At 48.5% G+C, this 24272-nt stretch overlaps 1 protein-coding gene across 7 annotated transcripts in view; it reads right to left on the reverse strand.

Moving 5' to 3' along the window:
* Positions 1-2985: 2985 nt before the first annotated feature.
* The window catches only part of ZNF512B (zinc finger protein 512B), a 51927-nt gene continuing 30640 nt past the window's right edge, over positions 2986-24272 (reverse strand). For all 7 annotated transcript variants that reach the window (XM_081011147.1, XM_081011150.1, XM_081011149.1 and 4 more), the window contains exons 10-17: positions 23347-23439; positions 22704-22805; positions 21737-21907; positions 20269-20460; positions 18896-18997; positions 17800-17862; positions 15412-15510; positions 2986-13261 (exon numbers count right to left, since the gene is read on the reverse strand). In XM_081011147.1, the coding sequence (XP_080867273.1) occupies positions 12974-13261; positions 15412-15510; positions 17800-17862; positions 18896-18997; positions 20269-20460; positions 21737-21907; positions 22704-22805; positions 23347-23439 (1110 nt within the window). In that variant the 3' untranslated portion in view covers positions 2986-12973. The remainder of the gene's footprint in view (positions 13262-15411; positions 15511-17799; positions 17863-18895; positions 18998-20268; positions 20461-21736; positions 21908-22703; positions 22806-23346; positions 23440-24272) is intronic.

The raw sequence follows: 24272 nt of genomic DNA on the forward strand, positions 1-24272 counted from the left end.
TGCACGCCCATAGCATCCACACAAGCAACGCTGCTAAGATCTGAAATCCTTCTGGCCTCTCTCTGGCTTGCCTCCATGCAAGTATTTCATGCAGAGAAAACGCCAACTCATATAAAGTTAATATAGTTGCTGGAGTTGTACTAGCAACTCTCCTAACGGGAAGCTCCTCTATCACAAGCTTTCTGCTTTGCACCTCAGGTTCTCAACTAAGGTTGCTGGGAAACTGGGAGTCCAGGCCACCCTATGGAACTTGTAAAGGATTTCAATTGACCATCCAAGTCTTACTAACTTAGGAAGACTGATGTTGTACTTGCAAGCTCACTCCCAAAACATTTCACATGGTCCAGGGGTGTTGTTCGGGATTGACAACGCTGTAGATCGTCTTCCCCTGTCCTCCCTTAATTTATTTCTTTTTTAATGACTGAGCGTACAGGATACTGCAGTTCTCTGATTCTATGAATCGATTAGTCCATGTATCTCAGTACTGTCTACAACGTCTGAAAGCAGCTCTGCAAGGTTTTAGGCAGAAGCCTCCCCCAATCCTGGGTTTCATCCTGGGACCTTCTGCATGCAAAGGTGATGCGCCTAACCTTCCCCAAGGGCACAGGGCAGGTGTGAGGTCCCAGCCACGCGAGACTCATCTGCTATGGTCCCCTTGCACGCAGGTTTCTCCAGAAATGCTAGCTTCAGCTCCTGGTGGCAACAAACTGAGCTTTCAGTGCCAACAGCTGACGTTCAAAGCCAACCACACTTCACAAGGGGTACTGCAACCCCTCGACAACTCCAGCGCATAACCAGTGCTCAAAAGTGGTCAAGTACAGCCACAGCTAACAGACAAAAACACATCTTACGACATCCGAGGCCTGAGAGCAGCCGGTGGTATGAAGTGGGAGAGTCCTGACACGAGGGAGATGACTATACCACTTCAGGCTGCAGGGCAGGAATCGACTTTTGAACGCTCCCCTGTGCTTTCGAAATGACGAAGCCACACCCTAAAAAAGGAGCAGAGCAGGGAGGGGAAGCTAAACTAGAACCCCAAGCTCCATGTGCTTTTATATGAATTTGGAGGGTGCAAAACCACTCTGGCTGCATGTACAGTCAAACCTCGGGTTACAGCCTATTCAGGTTGCGTTTTTTTGGGTTGCGGACTGCCAAAACCCGGAAGTACCAGAACGGGTTACTTCCAGGTTTCAGTGGTCACGCACGCGCAGAAGTGCTAAATCGCACTTTGCGCATGTGCAGAAGTGCCAAATTGCAACCTGCGCGTGCGCAGACGCGGGTTGCGAACGCTGCGGGTTGCGAACATGCATCCAACACGGATCACGTTCGCAACCCGAGCGTCCACTGTATTTATTTTGTAAGGAAAAGCGTAATGATCTTTCTAAATAAATAGCAAATAAATGAGCTGTGAAGTGCTGCTTCTTTGCCTGCAAGGAGGTTTTGATTTCTTTGCTTTTACGGAGAAGAGGGTTCAGAACTGGCCTCTCTAGAGGCAGAAATTTGCCTGAGGTCATCCTTGCTCCAGGTCTGCCTATTTTTGACTACCAGCAGTTCACCCAGGTTCTGCGGGCAAAGGCTCCCCCATGACTGGCTACCAATGGCCTACTAACTTGAGATGGCAGAGGCCGAACCTGGGACGACCTTCTGGAAGGGTGCAACCCATTCATTCTCTTCCTCCTCTAGCTGAGTATGCAAATTGGACCCAGATCGGTAGGGAATATTTCAGCAGGACGCCTTTCATGGGGGAAGGAAGGCCAAAAGCTGACGATTTCCGCCTGATGCCCTCAATAATCCTAAGAACGCAGGTGTGGGCATGCACAATGAATGACTGTCTCAAAAAAGAAGTTGCAAGCATTTCTGCCAAGATCAGCTGATGCTGCAAAGAGCACCTCTGGGTGTGCACAGGTGATTGCACATGTATGTTTGAGCTCCTCTAACCTCCCTCTCAGCAGCAAAATCTGAATCTGCCCAAGTCTTGGGGAGCAGTGGGAAAGGGTGGGTTGATTCTAGAAACTCAGGGGCAGAGGGCTTAAAATACATATAGGATGCTTATTGCCTGACCCTATAGGACTTGCTGATCAGAAGGTCGGCAGTTCGAATCCCCGTGACAGAGTGAGCTCCCATTGCTCGGTCCCTGCTCCTGCCAACCTAGCAGTTCAAAAGCACGTCAAAGTGCAAGTAGATAAATAGGTACCGCTCTGGCGGGAAGGTAAACGGTGTTTCCGTGTGCTGCTCTGGTTCGCCAGAAGCGGCTTAGTCCTGCTGGCCACATGACCTGGAAGCTGTACGCCGGCTCCCTCGCCCAATAAAGCGAGATGAGAGCTGCAACCCCAGAGTCGTCCACGACTGGACCTAATGGTCAGGGGTCCCTTTACCTTTACCTTATATTCCCTGAAACTGAAATTTTAACACCTCACTTGCTAGCTGGTCTAGAAATTATTTATGGCGGTGGCTGCAACACAATTTGTGGAGAAATGAGGGCGACCCAGTATGAATGGCCCGTTCGGATGGAACGAACCACCACGCATACAATTCAGTTGTGTTGTGAGTGCAGCAGTCGCAGGGAGAAAAGCTCTGGCAGAACTCTTCTGAGGTCAAATGTGAGAACAGGATCAAACAGGACGAGAGGTTGCTGCTCACGGTGAACCCTGAGCAACGTTGGTTTTCATTGTGTAAAAAATAAGCTCCTGGCCCTCATCAAGGCAGGAAAATGAAACAAAACCCTGAAGTCATTTAGAGGCTTATGAGCCAGAGGAAGTTTGGGTTGCACTGGCTGGAAAATGAGGTAGGAGTTCTTCTTCCAGATCCCTCCCCCGTCCCAAAACAGCCCGTCATATTTTGAACCCACCCACCCACATGAGCCCCTTCCCAGTGATGCGTTGTTCCCAACCCTTCTTAAGTCTAGTTTTAAAAAATAAAATAAAATCCACACATGTTCAGACTGGGGCAAAATAATCTGCGCACAGGAAAGCATGCATAAATGTGTAAAGTCTCCACACTTTATTATTTCAGTTATTGAAGATATGTTTTATCTTCCTGTTATTTGGGGATTATTGTGGGTTTTTTAAAATCTAAGTGAAAGCTTCCATGTCCTTCGCTTAGAAGGGGGTTAACAGCACAAGAGCCGCACGGTTCAGGAACAAAACGTCTTGTGAACCGGCCCCTTTAGCCCTAAGACACACGCCACTCAAACTTCAGAGCTGTATCTGTTTAAGGCAGCCTCCCCCATTCTGGTGCCCTCCAGATGCTTAGACTCCAAATCCCATCGGCTCCAGCCAGCTGGGGCAAGGCTGCAATACATCTAGTTTCTTCACGACAAGAGTCCAAAGATGCTGATGGCTTTCTCCGGGAAGATGACGCTCTATGGCTTTAGATTCCCCCCTCCAAAGAGAGTTATTGCACAGTCTAGGCCATCCTGAGGGCCATTTCCTCTTCTGAGGGCCACACCCCAGTGGTAGGTGGGGCCAGAAGCAAAAGTAGGCTAGTTCCTACACACACACACCCTTTGTCCTCCACCCAAGATGCAAACATGCCTGAGGCAGGCGCAAAGCTGGGCCCAAGAGGTGTGGCCTGTCGAGAGGGGCGTGGCCTGGTGAGAGTTCCCGAAGACCAGATGGAGAGGCCTGCACACTGGGCCCCTGGACCCGAGGCTCCCCACCCTTGGCCTAGCGGGAGACCCCCAAGAAAGAAAAGTGTTGGAAGATTGAAGCATCATGTCAGGGACAGGTTGGGCACAGAGGAATGGCGGGAGGAACCAACTGGGAAACCCTCAAGGGAAGAAGAAGAAGAGGAGGAGGAGGAGGAGGAGGAGGAGGAGGAGGAGGAGGAGGTGGTGGTGTTTGGATTTGATATCCCGCCTTTCACTCCCCTCAAGGAGTCTCAAAGTGGCCAACAATCTCCTTTCCCCTCCTCCCCCACAACAAACACTCTGTGAGGTGAGTGGGGCTGAGAGACTTCAGAGAAGTGTGACTAGCCCAAGGTCACCCAGCAGCTGCATGTGGAGGAGCGGGGAAGCGAACCCGGATCACCAGATTACAAGTCTATTGCTCTTAACCACTACACCACGCTACAGGGAAGAAGGCGGCTCAGAGCCCAGGGAGTGGTGGTGGGACTGGGAAGAGGAGGTTTCAGAAGCCGAAGAAACAGAATTCCACGATCCAGGCTCACCTCCTCAACCGGGTGCTCTTCAGAGATTGTTGGACTCCGGCTCCCATCATCCGCCGGCAACATGGTCAGGGATGATGGGAGTCGTAGTCCAGCAACGTCTGGAAGGCACCAGGTTTGGGGAGCACGGCCCAGATCATTCCTTTGGATCACGCATGATCTAGTGTTGAGGGCCCTTCTCGACTAATCTCAAGCTCACTTGGCCAATCAAACATGCAACTCGGATAAACAAACAGGAATGAGATGTTGGACTGGGCGACTCACAGGGGTCCCGAACTGGTTCATTCTCTGTACACCACTCGAAATCAACGACAGGTTGAGGTGAATAGCTTTTCATTAAGAAAACTGAGGTAGCAGGAGTGGCTTGGAGGTGGTGGTTCTTGGGAGCCGAAATTGGGAGGGATACTCCCAGGGCAGGCATGAAGCGCCAGCACGCATTCCACAGCAGCGGTGATGGCATCGTCTCCCGGGCACTTTCTTGCCATTCCTTGGCATGCCAAATAAAAAGAGGGAAAAACAACCCACCAAATAAGCCAAGGACAGGGAGCATTTGCACTCCAGCTCCCACCAACCCCAGCTGGCATGGCCAAAGGTCAAAGGTGATGGGCACCACAATGCAACAGCCCCTGGAGAGTCCCAGGCTCCCTACACCTGAAATAAGCTAAGCAGAAGAAGAGGTACGTTACATTAGTGTGAATGGCTAAAGGGCTGAACCGTTAACTTTTATTCCGAAAAACCGCAACGTTCCTTTTATTACAGTATTCCATCTATCAAAATGTCACATGACAGTAAGCTTTTGAGTTCAACAGAGCTCTTCGCCAGCCTGCATGTTAAGCAAGGCAGGAGTTGGGGGTAAGAAACAAACTGGCTTGGTACTGAAGCCCTAATGTCTGCAGTAGGCAAAATTCATTACTGCGGTATATTCTTAGGAGGGGCAGGGCTCCCCCGTTTCAGAATTTGCCACTTGCAACCCTGGGTGCTCCCTTCCAGGTTACAACCCCATTCATCCGAAGTACTCATGAAATCGAAACCCTGCTTATGGCTGCAGTTCACTCTCACTTCCTTTTCACCTTGAGACATTTCGGCTGCTCTCACTAACAATCTGTTTGCACCAGTCTATAAGCAGAAATGCACAAGAGCAAAGGCCCAATTTTGCCTAGGCGATTTTGCATTATTATTTTCCTGAATCCCCAGGAAATGAATGCCTATCGCACACAACCAGCGAGGGAACGTGCAGTCCGACCCAACCGGCAAAGTCTATTTTGCAGCCAGCCTCTGGAGGACACCAGAAATATGTCACTCGTGCCTCTGGAGACGAGCTGTTGCCATGATATCTCCATGCATCAGTAGATGAGATGAATTCTGGGGAGGCTACATTTCCGTCCCAAAGCCGTAAATGGAAGGGATCTTGCATTAAGCAAATAAGCTACGAGTTCCCAGCTCAAATCTCAGCACAGCTATGAACTCACTGGCTTGGCTTATTAGACTAGCTTCTTAGTCTTAACCTCCCTTTGCAATAAGGAGATAATAACATTGGCGACTTGTTATTTGGATTACTTGAGATAAGGGCTTGAGAGAAAGCGCCATGGTTAAAAGCAAAGCCTTGCACAGCCCTGGGGTTTGTCTAGCAGAAAGCATAACCTTTGCAAACACATCGTTGGAAGCATACAAAACCATTTCCGTTCGCTACCTTGACCAGGCCTGACTTTATCATCAGCAGGACACAATGTGGATGAACCAGCTCTCTCCCATTCTACGGAAGGATCCTTGCCTAGTCGCCTGCAGCCCGACTGTTGCTCGCCATAGGTGAATGGGGTAATCATGGATGCTAGAACTAGGGCTGGACAGAGTAGGAGGTTACATTCGGGACTGGGAATCATCTGACATCAGGGTCCTGCACCCACCCACACGTCGGCTTGTTCTTCCAATTATTCCGGAACTACACAGCAAAGGGGAGGAAGGAGACTTTTTAAAGTCAGGAAAAGCGAAGGAGGAAACAAGCAGGAAGGAAGGAAGGGACTCTGGTGGGATGGAAGAGTGAGGCAGCCTGAGCAGACCATGGACAAGGAAGGATGCAGCAGAGCGAACTTGCGAATTCCTGAATGCACAGATGATGCTACAACACCGAACTATTCATCCAGACAGTCCGCACTAAAGTCAAGGAATGGTTCTCCCGGAGTGGCACACCCACAGCAACAGCCTCCTGGCACAGGAACTGCTGCCGTTTACCAGGAGGGACGAGGCAGCTGGGTTGCCCAAGCACCGGAAGAGGCAATCTGGTGCTCTCATTGGGGCAATTGCACAGCGTAAACTTCACCATCACAGCCAGCCAACCAGTAAGCAACAGTGGCACTGCTGCCAGGAGGCTATTGCTGTGGACCAGTGCTGTCCTGCCAGGTGAGCCAGTCCTATTAGGCCTGGCGCCACGGTCAGGTAGGATGGCTTACCCAGCTGCCAGGTTTCCAGGGTTAAAAGGCAAGATATTATCAGCTGCTATTTATCTCTGGCTGCCTTTGGCCTACCCACTTAAGGCGCTCAACAAACGAGAACAACCTTTCCCCCCCATCCGCTTTGTTCTTTACCAACCGTCTGCTAAAACCACAGGTAGCAAATCTATAAAGTGAGGCTGTGGAGCACAGAGGACGGCTTTGGCTTGCAAAGCGAGAGCTAATTATATCTGTGGCATTTGCATCTGAGCACATCTTTGTAGTTCTGTGCTTTCGCCTTTCCCCACCGCTGCAAAACCCGCTGCTAAACCCGTTTCCACGTGGTAAATAATGGAGGGGGGCACCTTTCATCAATCTGGGGAGGGGAAGCAAAGGGTTTAAGTGCTTTGAGGAGGGATCACTGATCCACCTTTACAGTGGTTTCTCCAGTGGTGGCAAAACTAAGACATTTTCCCCCTAGATTGATTTTTGATTTTATTGTTATTTATGCTTTATACCGTATTTTATGCTTTTTTTTTGGTAGCATCAATTGTTTTAAATTTGTTGTTAGCTGCCCTGAGCCCAGTTTCCTGAACTGGGAAGGGTGGGGTATAAATAAAAATTCATTATTATTATTATTATTATTTAGCTGCCTGAGGCAAAGGACAAGATGGCGGTCTCTTCCCAATTCCATGTATGGAAGGCGACTGGACTGGCTGAACACCAACATTGGTGATGGGGCAGTATCCTTTTCTATAACCAAAGGCAGCAGGTTAGCTTAGAGAGCTCAGGCTACGTGGCACCCACAAAAACACTGCTTTTCCCACCTGCCTAATGGTAGAGCTGGTCCTGACCAAAGGTCACTACCTCATCAGATATTTTGATACAGCCTCCACTGCCTCTTCTCTTCTCTTTCCTTTTTGTGCAAAAGCCTTTTGAAACGAATATATCCAGCAACCTACCCACAAGATCCCTCCCCCCCCCATCATATGGGTGGGATAGCAATTAATTGCCCCTTTCCCCACCCTGTGTTGCTCCTACCGTGAGCTTGAGAGCCCTCCCCTCATCCCCACTGCATTTCCCCCTCCCCAAAAAAGTGCTCAAAATATGGTGCCACGACTCTATAGACTACCCTGCAGGATTGTCGTACACTTCACTCACCCCCACCCACCCACCCCACCCCCACCCATGGGCATAAGTGCAGTGTGCTACTCTGCAGAGCTGGCGTAACCCATACTCTCTCATCCACCATGTCCCACTCCCTATGGTCACAATACGGGTATGCGAATACGGATATAGAGAAACAGCAACCCTTGTTCCCACAGAAGGAAATGTAGTACAGTATGGTATTTGAGAAAGCTGTGGATTAAAAAGTTGAAGCCATGTACCGTATTTTTCGCTCTATAAGACGCACCAGACCACAAGACACACCTAGTTTTTGGAGGAGGAAAACAAGAAAAAAAATATTCTGAATCTCAGAAGCCAGAACAGCAAGAGGGATCGCTACGCAGTGAAAGCAGCGATCCCTCTTGCTGTTCTGGCTTCTGGGATAGCTGCGCAGCCTGCATTCGCTCCATGAGACGCACACACATTTCCCCTTACTTTTTAGGAGGGAAAAAGTGAGTCTTATAGAGCAAAAAATACGGTAGTTATTTGAGGGCCATTTTGAACTGTACAGTTTTTAAAAGTGTGGACCTTAAGACGATTTAAGCGTACTCATGAAAACGTAGTGTTTGAATGTGGCCAAACACCTGCTTGGCGCAGGTGTACCTGCCTACCACCCTGAGCTTGCAAAACTGTGCCAATCCTGGCCGCTTGGCAAGAACGCTGGGTTGTGGCTGAATCTGGTGTGGAGCAGTCCTCGGGAGAAGCATAAGCAAGCTAGATGTCCTTGGCTTAATTGCAGGCTCCAGGGATTGAAGCGGGTGACCCTGTTATGTAGATCTGGTGGTCTACCACTGAACTCTGCTCCCTTCCTCCTCCTTCCTGCTTTTCAAAGACTGCGAGCCTTTTGCAAAAAGAGGCAGCTATCTTGTTAAAGGTGACGCAGTTGGTAGGTCTTGCATCTGTGGCTTCTCTGCACTGAACTGGCCAAGGAAAAGCTTCTCTGTGCACAAAAAAGTAACCAGCGTCTTGGTTCCAACAGACCCGAGACTTTGAGGGACTTGATTAAATAAGTGCAAGTCCTTCTGACTGGACAAAATGCGGAAGTTTTAATTCAGCTGCCAAGACAGGCCACGCAGCCTTAGATTTCCCCAGGGAGCCAGCCTGACAAAGAGTTAAGTTGACACTTCTAGGCATGCCATTAATGATTTCCCCGCCCCTCTGAAATTACTGAATGAGGTCTTTCCAGCGTGAAGAAAGGACTATGAACTGGTGGAGAGAGAGAGAGAGAGAGAGAGAGAGAGAGAAATAATGGCAGGAGCTTAATTAACAAAAAAGGTTTACCTTCTGAAATTCAATGTGAGAGGGGATGGGAGAGATCATTCGGCCTTGTTATTCATTAGGGGGTAGCTTCCATCCCAAGTTTTCCCTGTGCTAAAACCATTAAATTAGATACTACTTTGACGATAGCGTCAAAGTCCGGAGACAAGAAATCGTTCAAAAGAGCAGAAGGCATGGAAGGTGTTCTGGAGATACTGCGGATTTCTCTTACTCCAGTGTAGGAAAAGCATTTCTGTCATGCTGCTATTGGCCTTGTCTGCACATCACTCTAAAGCCAGATTCACTAACCTGGTGCCCATCAGCCCTAGCCAGCTTGAAGGGACCACTACGGATCTCTAGTACACATTCACACGAACCCCAGGACCATTTGGAAAATAATGGGGCAGGACGGGTGCCAATAGCCCCTTTGGCGTTTCCCGAATTTCAGTACAAACTGTGGAACTGAAACCGGGGCGGGGGGGGGGGGAGCAGCTTGCGTCTTCAACACTGCAAACTTCAAAAAGCAAACAAGGCTAACAAACAAGCAAACTGATGCCCAGTTCTCCTCCGTAAGCACTTCTGCCTTGTTGGGTTGTTGCAGCTACAGAGGTCAAGTGCGTTGCACATTTAATTCAGAAGGATGGCATTTTGGCTGGTTAAGGGAAAGAAACTAGGAGCTCAAGATGAGGAACATCTAAAGGAGTTGGGCATGTTTAGCCTGGAAAAGAGGAGACTGAGAGGAAATATGATAACCATTTTCAAATATTGTCACATGGAAGATGGAGCAAGCTTGCTTTCTCTTGCTCCAGAGGGTAGGACTCGAACCAGTGGCTTCAAGTGATAAGAAAGGAGATTCCGATTAAACGCCAGGAAGAACTTTCTGATGGCAAGAGCTGTTTGACAGTGGAACGGACCCCCTTGGGAGATGGTGGGCTCTCCTTCCTTGGAGGTTTTTGAGCAGATGTTGGATGTTCATCTGTCATGGATGCTTTAGTTGAGATTCCTGCACTGCAGGGGGTTGGACTAGATGAGCCACAGGCCCCTTCCAACTCTATGATTCTATGAATGTGTGTGTGAATGCCGAAAGCCCTCAATGTGAACACTGCCATCCTATATTATGGCTCCTCATTTGATCATCCCATTCCTTCTGCTAGGAACCCTGAAGCTTAAAATTGTCAATTCAAACCCCAAGACTTGCCAACCGCGTCGATAGCAGACAGGCCCAAAGTGTCTTCTAAGCTTCAAAGACTTCCTCTGCCAAATACCGCAGGGTTGGTACAACTCAGTTTCTCCCAACCTGGTGGCCGCCAGATGTTCTGGACGACAACTCCCATCAGCCATAACAGCTGTACTCCAAAACACCTGGAGGGCATGAGGTTGGAGGAAGACTGTTAGAGCTACACCTTCATCAAAGTTAAATGGGACTGATTTCTCCATTATTCCATCACTGGACTACAACTCCCAGCAGGCCTGACCATTCTCAATGCCTGCTTTGGCTGATGAGAGTTGTAGTTCAACAAAGCTACCTGGGCCTTAAAAATAACCCCCCTCTAGGCAGAAACAGTAGCCAGCCTTGATCCCAGAAGCGGTCCCTTAGGCCAGAGGTGTCTATCCTTTGAAAATTCAGAGATGGCGGAAAGAGCGTTTATAACCTTACTGAGAACCTAGATAATTTTTCCTGTGGCCTAAATCTGGCGCTTTAGGATATAGCCAAAAAGCACTTCTTGGGGATTCCTGATATCGGGCAACACATACTGGTTCCATTCGTCATGTGATGGCAGAGAGACTGGTTTCAACTCAAGGCCCCACCAGCTGAGGTAAATGCTGAGGTGTTCGTTATGCTGAATTAACATAATATAACACGCCAGGACACACCCAAGCCTATTCAAGTACACTTCCCACGCTCTATAGCAGGAGTCACCAAGGTCTCCATACCTCCAATGGCGCCTGCAAAAAAAGTCCCCGCAAAATTCCCCTCAGAAATCCACAATGCATGAGAGAGCCTGTTCAATCTTTCTGCTCAGATCCTGTTGGATCCCCCTTCCCCAGCAGCTGTTTTTGCATCATGCCGCACTCTTGTGGCAGCCATCTTGGATGACGCCACATCCCCGCAACGGCCATTTTGTGACCGGCGCCCACGGCACTTTCTCAGAATCCCAAATGCGCCCGCTGGCCCAATACGGTTGGCATCCCTCTGCGCTGCAGAAGTCAACCAGTGATTTAATTATAGTTGGTGGGACCTTCCCGGTATTTTTGTTTTAACGAGCCAAGTTCAGGCATTCTGCATGAGCAGGAAATATCGAACCCCATCTCTGCCCCCAACTTTCCCCTACAGAGCAGGGAAGGATGACTTCTACCCGTGTTTTCCTGAATGTGAGGTTAAGCCTCCTGGCGACTGGGAACTCTGCTTTTATCTTGATTTACTTCCTTATTATTACATTCAGATCCCACCTTCCCTCTAAAGCAACGGTTCTCAACCTGTGGGTCCCCAGATGTTGTTGGACTACAACTCCCATCATCCCTGACCACTGGTCATGCTGGCTAGGAATGATGGGAGTTGTAGTCCAACCACATCTGGGGACCCACAGGTTGAGAAACGCTGCTCTAAAGAGTTCAGGGCAGCGTGCTCTCTCCCTCTCCCCATTTTATTCTCACCACAACCCTGTGAGGTAGGTTAGGCTGAGGGGCCATGACTGGGCCAAAGTCACCCGGCAACCTTCACAGCCAAGTGAAGGATCTGAACCTTGGTTTCTCGGGTCCCAATCCAATGCTCTGAGCGCTACACCACAGGAGCATTTCCGACCACATGGAAGATTCCAGCAAACGTGACTCGACATCCCATTTCAGACCTTCTGTGCTCAACAAGGTCTAGCAGGATGGAGCTGAGGCCCAGATGATATTCACGGCTCTGTGGCTCCTTTATGGTTTGATATTTCCTCCAGGCAGAATAAACGTTCTCGAAATTTATTTCGCACCGCAATAAGCAGTTTCCGTTCAAAGCTTCCCCTCAAAGAAGTATGCCTTACAAAAAAATGTTTGTGATTTTCCCCTGCAGGGGCTCCCAGGCAAGAATTGACGCAGCGAGAGAACGGCCATTTTCAAAACTCCCAACCGGTCTGCTTCCAAAAACGTCTCATTGCCAAAACCCTCCCCCTTCCCCGCCCTCATCCCCAAACCTTGACAACTGAAGGATATAGCTCCCCAAACTGAAAATGGGGAACCGGGTCCCAAATCGGAGCAACGTTTAAAACGTGAACAGAACCTAACGAAACGACAATCCCGAAACGTCCGTCGTCAAACGACCCCATCGGGTTTTTGTTTTTCCTTCGTAAAAAAGCATCTCTTATGAAAATTATAAAAGAAAGCTGGTTCGCAACCACAATCACAACAATAATTTCATCTGCAAAATCCCCACCAGCTCTATTTCCTAACACATGACTGCTACCTGAAAAGGAATCCACAAATAATAATAGCTTTTTAAAAAAGAATTTTGACCAGCTTACGCCTGGGTTCCTATTGCACTTCCTTCTCCCTTTGCTTGAGCAAACCCCCCTTTGCTCTCTTTTCCTCTCCTTCTCTCTCTTTGCTTGAACGGCACTGGGTTCGAATTCAGAAGCAGGAAGAAAGGAAGGAGGGTGCCGACAAACCACCTTACTATTCCACCTGCCCCTGGACGTGGAGCGCCTGACCCACACAGGGGGTTATGTACAATCCGCAGAGTTTTCCGACGGAAGAATCGCAGCGGCCGTTCCTCGCTTGGTTCTCTTCTTCCAGTGGTGAAAACAAAATGTCCCGTGATTTAAAGTGGTTTTTCGTTTTTAAAAAAGGGATGAGCAGAAGGTGGAGGGCCCCAGCATATACTGGGAGTAGCCCTCCCCTCCTTCCGCCCCATTACCCTGGGCTGTAAACTAATCATTAGAGAGTTTTGTTTTGTTTTCTCCCCCCCAAAAAACGACGGCTTATTTCTCTGGCATTTTACTGGACCCCCCTTTCTTGCTGTGGGGGGGCTTGTTACCTTGCTCTCTCTCATCGGGGCTGAAGTCCGCGGCCTCCCAGGGCCCGGCCGGTTTCTTATGGTTCGTCTTGCCTATCTCTTTGCTTTTGGCGGAAGATTCCGGAGGCCTTTCCTTCGGTTTCCGCCCCCTCTTCTTTCCGTCTGTGCTTTTCTTCTTCTCCTCGTGGCTGGCAGCGGTCGGCTCGCTGGTCTTTTTCTTCCGGATGGCCTCCGTGGAAGTCCGGAACCAGTTCTGCGTTCAAGGAAGGAAAGGAGCACAGAGTCGGGAACTCAATTTGGACGCGGTGCAGAATAGCAGCGGCTGCAGCTGTGCCGCAACACCACAACTACCGGCAAATGTGGCGGTTTTCAGAAGTTAAAAAAATAACTAAATGAAGCACCTCATCCCCACTTGGAACCATTCTGAGCTGCAATCACCTGCTTCAGTTTGGGGGTTTGCCCCAAAATCCTTCCCCCAAATTGGGTGAACCAAGGAGACGAAAGGAGGGAAGGGAAGGGAAGGGAAGGGGAGGGAAGGGGAGGGAAGGGGAGGGGAGGGAGGGAAGCCAACAGGCATCTCACTTGGCTAACTGCCCAGAGAATCCAGACACGCAGAGAGACGGAGTGCTGCTTTTCAGTACATTTCTTGGAATCAGAAATACAGTCATACCTCGGGTTACAGACGCTTCAGGTTGCGTTTTTTGGGTCACGGACAGCCAAAATCCAGAAGTACCGGAACAGGTTACTTCTGGGTTTCGGTGGTCACGCATGTGCAGAAGCGCTAAACTGTGCTTTGCGCATGCGCAGAAGCACTGAATCGCAACCCGCGTGTGCGCATCCCACACGGATCACGTTCGCAACCCAAGCGTCCACTGTACACGGTGTTATGTACGGAAGTGCTCACCCTGGCCACCAGGGGGTATTGTGTACAGTGGTACCTCTGGATGTGAACGGGATCCGCGCGTCTCGCCACTTCCGCGCATGATTTTGAGCGTCTGCGCATGTGCGAGCAGCGAAACCTGGAAGCAACATGCTCTGTTACTTCCGGGTCGCCGCAGAGCGTAACCCAAGAGTGCTTAACCCGAAGCTACTTCAACCCGAGGTATGACTGTATAGTTTTCACTCAGGTCCACGTAAGTTAATTTAGGCTGTTGTTGTTCCAATGTGGACAGCCGGCTGCCTATAAAAGCAGGCCGTCTGAGCTGTTTGCTGTTCAGTTCAATTCCAGCTTACTTATAAAGAACAACTTGGAGAAATCTCTGTGTCGTCTGCTATGTCCACCCACTACTTAATACACGGAAATCAGGAAATGGGACTGTTCCCCTGAGTGCCCACTCTTTCCCCTGGCCGCTGACTTTCTCTACATCTCATACCCCTCCTGCTGCCTACGGTGCCGACAAGGGAATCTTTCCTTTTCTGTTTGGCTTTCCGCCCAGAGACACGAAGAGCACGCCTAGCCCTCTTTCAAGGGGCATGGGGTCAACCAGCTGCTGTACTGTTTTTACGACATCTGACTCCTGTCCCTGTTCAGGACTAGGGCATCAGCTCCACCTGGTAGGTAGGCTGAGACCCTCCCTGCCCGCAGACTGTCTCGCCAGAGTGGTGCATGCTTTAGTTATCTCTCACCTGGACTACTGCAATGCGCTCTATGTGGGGCTACCTTAGAAGTTACAGGGAATCAGGCAGAGGGCCTTCTTGGTGGTGGCACCCACCCTGTGGAAAGCCCTCCCACCAGTTGTCGAAGAGAAAAACAACTACCAGACTTTCAGAAGACATCTGAAGGCAGCCCTGTTTAGGGAAGCTTTTAATGTTTAATAGACTATTGTATTTTAATGTTCTGTTGAAAGCCGCCCAGAGTGGCTAGGGAAACCCAGCCAGATGGGTGGGGTACAAATAATAAATTATTATTATTATTATTATTATTATTATTGCTCCTGTTCCTCACCCTCCATGATTTCCCAGCTCTTTTCTTCCTCTTCTGGGAAGTCTCCCGTCTCAAACCACCACGATTCTGGGTCCATACCCTCTGCCTCCTTTCTCTGGAAGGCTCTTGAGGTAACAGTCTCCACCATTCCTAATCACCTGCCCAGTCCCTGACAGGGAGTTACCTAGACTGCCTTTGATGCAGGGTATGATGAACGGCCTAAAGTCCCCTCCCCTTCATTAAACCCTCCCCACAACCCCCCCCCCCAAATTAGCTACTGGAAAATAAGGTAGCAAATCTGGGGGACTAATTTCAGTCGGCTGGAAGTTTGAAATTCACTCCTATATTATTAGAAAAGAATAATGATTTATTCCAGCTCACTGGGACCACTCTTCTGTAAGCCTCACGAGAATTTCAGCTTTCACGGGGGGGGGGCGGACTCCCCCCAAAGTCCTTTGCTGACAAGGCCCGGTACTTACCTCCGAGTGAGTCTTAATGATGTGGTACTTGACTCCGCTTTCTGAGCTAAACTCCTTCTGACACAGAAGACAACGATACTTCCCCACGGAGTGGTCTCCCTGCAATACAAAGGTCCGGCCGTGTGAACTCAGCCCCGGAGGATATCTTGGAGATGTGTTGATCATCTACGTAGGACAGATTTGTCCTTGGCACTGTGCCATTCAGGCTCCAGGGAAACTTCAGGCCCCTTCATATATGGAGTAGGATTCAGGTGGGGGTCAGAACCTCCCCTGGGAATCCGGGGAAGGGTTAACTCTCACCGGGACCTTTCAGAACCTATCCTGCACTCATGCATTTGGAAACTTAGCAGAAAGGGTCACCTGGCTCGCTCAGGTGAGATGGAGGGCAAAAGATGAGGGATTTTTGGCAGAGGAGCTTACAGCCCCCGCCTTGCCTAAGGTCCATTCTGAGGTTGTTGTTAGTATCTGTACTGTATTTGCATTGTAAATGTATCTGACAAAGAATAAATGGTGGCAGTTGGTTTGCTTATTTTGTTATCGTCGTTTCCTTGAGAACATGGGAGCGTGGTGACTTCAAGCAGTAGACGCTCTCTGGAGGAGTTTGTGAGGACAGGCAAGCTATGGATTAATACCGTATTTTTGCTCTATAAGACGCACCAGACCACAAGACGCATGTAGCTTTTGGAGGAGGAAAAAAAGAAAAAAAATATTCTGAATCCCAGAAGCCAGAACAGCAAGAGGGATCGCTGTGCAGTGAAAGCAGCAATCCCTCTTGCTGTTCTGGCTTTTGGGATAGCTGCACAGCCTGCATTCGCTCCATAAGATGCACACACATTCCCCCTTACTTTTTAGGAGGGAAAAAGTGAGTCTTAGAGAGCAAAAAATACAGTAACTTATGCACTGCTATGAAGGACTAAGCCCTCTCTTTGGCTCAAGGGAGAGAAACACACTGCTTTCATTAATATGTAAATTTAATATAACAACAACAATAATAATAGTAATAATAATTGAATAATACCTGTTCAACTGTTGCCAACCTGACAAGTAAAGGGCATCTGTTTCATCACCAAAAAAAGCTAACAGCTATCTGTTGCTGAAACAACATCTTCCACTTGCCCCAGCTTGAACCTCTCGTGGAGCTGGCCATCCCCGACGTTGCGCCAGCCTACCCAAGCTGCCACATGGAGCAGAACAGCAGCTTCATTCTACCCTGCAGCCCGCTACGAGGAGCAGAGGCTTCCTCTAATTTATGGCCGAACCTGATCAATAAAGCTTTTGAAATTTCTCTTCTGGGTTGCCGAGCAGCTAATTAAAACCCTGGATTTCTGCTACTGCTGACCTTGCGGAAAACGAATGAGCTCCCTACTCTGCTTCCATCTGCCACTAGAGAATGCGTAATATATTCTTTATTGACAATGAGGTGATGTACGAGCTCCCAGCGGGAGAGGGGGTGTAGTGAGAGTCGCGGGAGCATGCTTGCAGCTGGATCTGTGGCATTAATGCGAGGCAGGCAAGCATCAGACATTGAGTATAGGTGCATCTTCACACAACTGGAAGCATCTGAATGAACCGTTTCAGACGTTTTCTGATCCGTCAGAAAATGAACGAGGGGCTTGAATTTGGCAGAGGGCGCTGAAAGCTGAGGGCGGGGAGTGAGAGTTGGGAAAAGGATTTCCGCCTATGGGAAGGGTTCTCAACATTGCCATTACATGACCTCTTTGCGGGTTTTGGATACCACTGGCTATGGCATCCTCCAGAGCTGCCTCTGAAGAAGGTTCGGAAACTTCAGCTGTTGCAGAATTCAGTGGCCAGGTTGCTCAATGGAGCATGAGTTTCAGCACATTATACTGATCCTGGCCCAACTGCACTGGCTGCCAATTAGTTTCTAGGCCCAATTCAAAGTGCTGAATTTGACCTATAAAGCCTTAAACAGCTCAGGACCTCAATACCTCCAGGACCGCCTCTACCCATATGAACTGACCCAGACCCTGAAATCACCATCTGAGGCCCTTTGTTGTGTGCCTCCTCCATGAGAAATCCAGAGGGTGGCAACACGAGAACAGGGCCTTTTCTGCAGTGGCTCCCCGTTTGAGGAATACTCTCCCCAGGAAGGCTTGCCTGGTGCCTTCACTGTACATCTTTAGGCGCCAGGCAAAAATGTTGCTCTTCAACCAGGTCTTTGCATGATTAACATTATGTGTCCTTTTTATATGTGTTTGTGGGAGCGGGGTGGTTACTGTTTTGTGTTTGCTTTCATTGTGTATTTTGTGTTTTTATTTTGTATTTTGATGCTGTGAACCGCCCTGAGATCTTCCTGATGAAGGGCGGCATACAAGCTTAATAAATAATAACTATGAAGTTAGGCTATAAGCTGAATAAACGCCTTACCTTGTTGCAGTTTGCAAGGTGGGCTTTCAAACCGGACACACTGGAATAGATGGCAGCGCAGCACTGGAAGCGAAAACAGCGCAGCACATGGTAAGTAGGGTTTTGTACTCCCCTCCCTCCTTTCCCCCTTTCATGGGGTTGCAGCGACCCGCCCCCTCCAAATCCCCACAAGGCTCTCCTTCTTTGCAAGCTCCCTCTCGCCGTCACAAGGTTAATTTTACAGGCAATCTGCCTGTTGGGATCTTGCCACATGCTTCTAATTATTGCTAATGGGAGTCATGTGGCTCCATCGCTGGCAGGCAAAACACGTCCCTAAATGGACCTTTGAACATTCAAGGCGCTTTCAAGCAGTTACGGGAGGCCTGCTGGGCGACGGGAGATCTTACGGCACCGCCGCTCGCGAGTCTGATGTGGAAAGGGAAATTGGGCTAATCGCCTGGGCAGAGATGCTATCCGTTTCAGAGCCGCGCACCTTTTCAAAGTGGCTGTGCTAACCGGCTAATGCCTCTCACCTGCTCTACGAACAACGTCCCTCCCACCTCCCCACAGCCCTGCTAACAAGCCTTTCCTGGAGATCAGGGAGAGGCAACTTTTTCGACTCAGGGGCTGGGCACCCTGGCCATGAAACCTTAAGAACATGAGAACTGTTCCAATCTGCAGCATGTCCATAGGTAAAGGTAAAGGGACCCCTGACCATTAGGTCCAGTCGCGGACGACTCTGGGGTTGCGGCGCTCATCTCGCTTTACTGGCCAAGGGAGCCGGCGTACAGCTTCCGGGTCATGTGGCCAGCATGACTAAGCCGCTTCTGGCGAACCAGAGCAGCACACGGAAACGCCGTTTACCTTCCCGCCAGAGTGGTACCTATTTATCTACTTGCACTTTGACATGCTTTCAAACTGCTAGGTTGGCAGGACTGAGCAACGGGAGCTCACCCCATCGCGGGGATTCAAACCACTGACCTTCGGATTGGCAAGTCCTAGGCTCTGTGGTTTAACCCACAGCGCCACCCGCGTCCCGCAGCATGTCCATAACACAGAATAAAACATAACATCCCTTTCATTTTCCAATCAGCTCTGCAGAAAACAAGGCACTCACATTATTAGGGCAGTTGATGTGTCCTTTTTCCTTCACTTCGTTTTTCCAGGTTTCCAGAAGCTTCGGGTTCAGCTTCGGAAGCCCAGGACGGGTGTAGTTTAGCTGCCAGGCAAGAAGCAGGAGTTAATCAACTTCGGCATCTAAAACACAGCTCTACAAAAAACTGCATTATTATTCTTTTAATCTGCTTATTATCTCAACAAGTTTCCCCCCAAAAACCGATTCTGTTATTTTCATTTTCCCAAGTTCAAAAAGATTGGCTGGAGCGTGTGTGTGTATGTATGTTTCACCGAAATGAACAAATCTTTAACTGGATGAAATCAACAAGAGATGAAATCAAGAAGAGTGTATTTTGTCACAGGCAGTGTGACGAAGGAGAGCTCAACCAGTGGCAGAGAAAGAAAACACTGAGGACCTTGCGCATATGCACATCTAGTAGGCTAATAATAATAATAATATTAATAATAATAATAATGTATTATTTATACGCCACCCATCTGGCTGAGTTTCCCTAGCCACTCTGAATGGATTCCAACCAAATATTAAAAACACAATACAGCATCAAACATTAAAAACTTCCCTAAACAGGGCCACCTTCAGATGTCTTTTAAAGGTAAGATAGTTGCTTATTGCCTTGACATCTGATGGGAGGGCGTTCCACAGGGCGGGCGCCACCACCGAGAAGGCCCTCTGCCTTGTTCCCTGTAACCTCACTTCTCGCAGGGAGGGAACCGCCAGAAGGCCCTCGGCGCTGGATCTCAGTGTCTAGGCAGAACGATGGGGTGGAGACGCTCCTTCAGGTATACAGGACCGAGGCTGTTTAGGGCTTTAAAGGTCAGCACCAACACTTTGAATTGTGCTCGGAAACATACTGGGAGCCAATGCAGATCTCTCATGACCGGTGTTATGTGGTTCCAGCGGCCGCTCCCAGTCACCAGTCTAGCTGCCGCATTCTGGATTAGTTGTAGTTTCCGGGTCACCTTCAAAGGTTGCCCCACGTAGGGCACATTGCAGTAGTCCAAGCGGGAGATAACTGGAGCATGCTAACTCGGTACAACACTAGTAGCTGGTGGAGAGGCCTGCTAGCCCTGGCTGAAGCACGATCACTGCAAGCAACAACAGAGTGGTACTGAAGCTGCGAGCCCTGCTATCCACAGAGCTGCACTTGGTCCTGCAAAAACGATTCCCTAAGCTTGGCTTCTCTGGTCAGGCCCAGAGAGAGCGCCTGTGTGATTTCCAAGTTGTTTCCAAACTATCCAATTGAAGAACCCGCAAGCCACACACCCCAACACGTGCCCCAGACCAAGACTACAGACCCTGTTTTCCCTGCACCCCGCCCTTCAGCAAAAGTCAGGTAAGTGACGGGCTCTCACTCGCTTTGTCTCAGGGACCAAGTCGTCCTTCATCCTCCGTTTGGTCCAGTCCTTGGCTAGCTCATCCTCGGCGATTTCCTGCAAGTGGAAGACGGCGACCTGGGCTGACGTGCGCCGGATCCTGCCGCTCGGAGTCCTCTCGAAATCTTCGACGAGGCTGACTTCAGGCTTGATCTCGGGCTGTTCAGGAGGCTGAGAAGACGGGGGGGGGGGAAGGGGGTGAAGGTGGAAAGGGGTACCCAAAGAACAACAACCAGTGTCAGCCCCATCTTCTGCATCAGCATGAGAAAGCCTGGATACTATATGTCAAAGGCTGTCACCAGGATCCACAAGCCAGAGAATGAGCTTTTAAGCTCCCCGCCAGTTTTGGATTTAACTTGCGTACTTTCAACCAGCCTGCCTTCAGCCGCGTACATTTAAAATCGTGCATGTTAAATGTGTGCGAGATGTTGCTGCACTGTATTTAAAATAATTGTAATGCTGCCTTCTATTAAAAGGGGGGAAAATCAAGGTGCTTCAGAGACACCCAAAACAAAAAAATCATTAAAATAAGGAGTATTGAAACCAAATTTAGCAAGCTGAGACAACTGCTGAGAGGAGAAATAGGTTTTGCACAAGCACCACCAGAGGATCACTGTTGCCTTGCCAAACTAGCAGAAATGTTGATAAAAGAAAAAGATAAATGTTGGAAATGCAATGAAGTAGAAGCAACCTTTTTCCACGTGTGGTGGTCTTGTAAAGTAATTGGGGAACTCTGGGAAGTAATTTACAATGATTTTAAAAAGATATTCATAAAAACCTTCCCCCAAAAGCTTGAGACATTCCTTTTGGGAATGGTAAAAAAGAGAGAGAGAGAGAGAGAGAGATATTATTATTATATGCCACCAACGCGGCCAGAATTTTACTGGCACAAAGGTGGAGAACGAGTATGGTACCCACCAGAGAAGAGTGGCAGTTTAAAATGCTTGAATATGCTGAACTGGCAGGCATAACGAATAGGGAAAAGAAAAGTATGATAAAGGATAGAAGGAGGATTGAAAAATGTTTATTGGATATTTTAAAGAACCAGTATAAACAAGTAAATAACCTAGCTGGTCTTGAGTAAACCCGGCAGAATAGGCGCTAACAGAAATTAGCAGAGGAAGAAATTTGTAGAGTAAAAATTTGGAATACGCAATTTATAGAACAGTACAGAAACCAGGAAAAGGGTGGATGGGAAATCACTGGGTATTTAATTGTATGTCGAGATTGGTATGAAAGTTGTACAGTTGGAGGGTGGGGTGGAGGAAAGGGTGTGTGTGTGGTTTTTTTGCTTGTTTTGTATTAAAAATGCAAATAAAAACTATTTTTCTAAAAAAACAAATAAATAAAAGATGAGGAAACACTTTGCAAAATGTAATGTCTTGCAGCATAATGATACTCAACAGCATGACAACAGAATGGAGGGAAGAGGCTCATAGGGCCTTACCGCGGACGGATGCTCTGACCGCACGTGGTAGTCGTGTCCTGCTTTCGACTTGTACGCCTTCCCGCAGTGCAGGCAGGTGAAGACGGGCTTCTCCACCTCGGACAGCTGCTTCCCGCACCGCTTCTGGTGGTACTGGTACCCCATAAGGCTGGAGAAAGTAGCCACGCATCCCTGCAGGAAGAGGAACAGGAGAAACACGGTGGGAATGCCAGAAACTTAGATGGGTTCAAAAGCAGATGAGACCAGCTCATAAGGCTATCAATAATTACCAAAATGATTATACATTCTTTATCAATCTTCTGAGAAAAAGACAAAACCTTGTACAAAGCCACAGAGACTTGCGAACTACCCAACCGAAGATGAACTCATAATGTCTGATTTAATGGATTTTTCATCTTCGGTTGGCTTTTTCCCTGCCCCCAAGAACTACAATTTCCAGGGTATTTCAACCATCAATCTGTCTTTCCAGAGAACATTCATGACCCTTAACAAACTACAGTTCCCAGAATTCGTTGGGGGAAAGTCATGACTTTTTAAAGGGGAGTGATATTGCTTTAAACGTAAAGTGAAGTTGCGGGCCATAGATTTATCTCTGTTAAGACAGCACATCCATGCTGCCTTGCGTCCCACAGCAAAACAGAGAGCTTAACAGCTCTCCGCCTTGCTTACTGGGCTCTGGAATGCTCTCGTGAGATCCCAAGATCTTGCACAAGCATCCCAGAGCCCAGTAAGCAAGGCGGAGAGTTTAAAAGGTCTTTATGTGCCAGGGAAACCCTGAACAAAGAGAGCTTTTGAGTTCTCTGCCTTCTGGGCGTTAAATTTGTGTGATTTCAAGCAGCTGGCCTTCAACCACCTAACGTCAAACGCGCCTGACAAACATGCGTAAGATGTGATCGTACTGAAAAACTCACTGGCTTCCCCAACTCTTTCTCTGCTGGAAATATTAGCCAAGAGCGAAAAGAAGTACCTCAACGGGGCATTTTAGTTTCCCCATCTGCTTTAGTACTTTCCTCAGCCTCTCCCGCTCTTCGTGCTCGCTGAGAGGGGCAGCGGCTTCCACAGGAACTGGCTGCAGGGAAGGAATCGAGAAAACCCGCAATGTTAATCTAGCCTTTCGTACACGCAGTGGGCCCTTGTCTGCCTCACACCCCAGAAAGAGGCATTTTATAAAAGGCAGGAAGGCTGCCAGCACCCTGGCGCCATTATCCAAGACTATGCATCTATTGCAGAGTGATGCCAGCGCAGAAAAGTGAGAATCTCTGATTTCCTCTTTTTAATTATTTTTTTACAGCCCTCGTGGTTGCAAAGGCGTGTTCCTGGTGAGATTTCAGGTGCCAGAGGGGTTGTGGAACAAGATTAATAGTCACGGGGTCTGGAGGCCCCAGTGCCCAGCACAGCTCCTTGCCCCTTTTCCCTGCCCCCCCCCCCCCACCGACTATTAGAAGGGCAATAAATAGCACAAATTCCAAAAACACGGGTTGGAAGACAAGGGAAATTATGCAAACTTGCAAAAGCACACAAGTTGTGGACTCCGGCTTATTCGAGGGCAGTATGTCGCCACAGTGCAGAATATTCATTTACTTGTTTTACATGCAACCAGAGTTTCCTACCTTGTTGACGTGTTCGGCCATGGTGTGGTAATTCAACCCGGCTTTGGACTTGAATTGCTTCTTGCAATGCTGGCATTTCAAGGCATCCTGCAGCTGAAGCAAGCGGAACGAAAAGTCAACACACCAAAAAACTGGTTTTCAGAAGCATAGCTGCCTCTGGCCCAGTGGGGCAGAGTGCAGCCATCACAACCAATAGCCGCTGATAGCCTTACCCTCCAAAATAATAATAATAATAATAATAATAATAATAATAATAATAATAGCAGGGCTTGTTAAAAATGTGTATTTTACCACCAGGCCCTTACTGGCAATAAAATAATAAAATATACAGGCAACTCTCCATTTGCATATGTTCAATATTTGTGTAACTGCGCGCACACACATGCATCACTGCGAACCTGGAAGTGACTAGGAAAAGGGCAAAAATGGCCCTAAAAGAGTGCAGAAAGGGCAAACACATCACAAAACAGCACCTAGCAATCCCACAAGCCTTTGCAAGTGCAATCCCAGGAGTCCTTGCATCGACTTCCCGAGACCTGTGGAGAGTTGGGAGTTTGAGCAAGGAGGTTTGGATAGAGTGATTGGGGAGTTTGCAGGCTTCTGTCAATGGTGTTCCCAATATATGCGATTTCACCTACGCATGTGGTGCCTCAGACTGTAACAGGGGAATTGCCTGTACAGCAGCACCTCGGCTTTACAATACCCTCGGGAAATTTAATGTTACAATATTTTAAGATTAAAGACTAGGATAAAGAAAGAGGGGAAGGATTTGCTGAACTAAGAAACTGAACTGGAATACAAAAAAGGGAGGCGCGAGGAGGTCCGGGAAACAAGCAAATGAAAGATAAGTAACGGAAAGATTGAGTTGTTTTTAACTACTTTTATTTTGTAGTTTTCTTTGTTATTTTTTCATTTTGTAATATCTT

The sequence above is a fragment of the Podarcis pityusensis genome (assembly GCF_964106645.2).
Source record: "Podarcis pityusensis genome assembly, chromosome: 6".
Classification (NCBI taxonomy): domain Eukaryota; kingdom Metazoa; phylum Chordata; class Lepidosauria; order Squamata; family Lacertidae; genus Podarcis; species Podarcis pityusensis.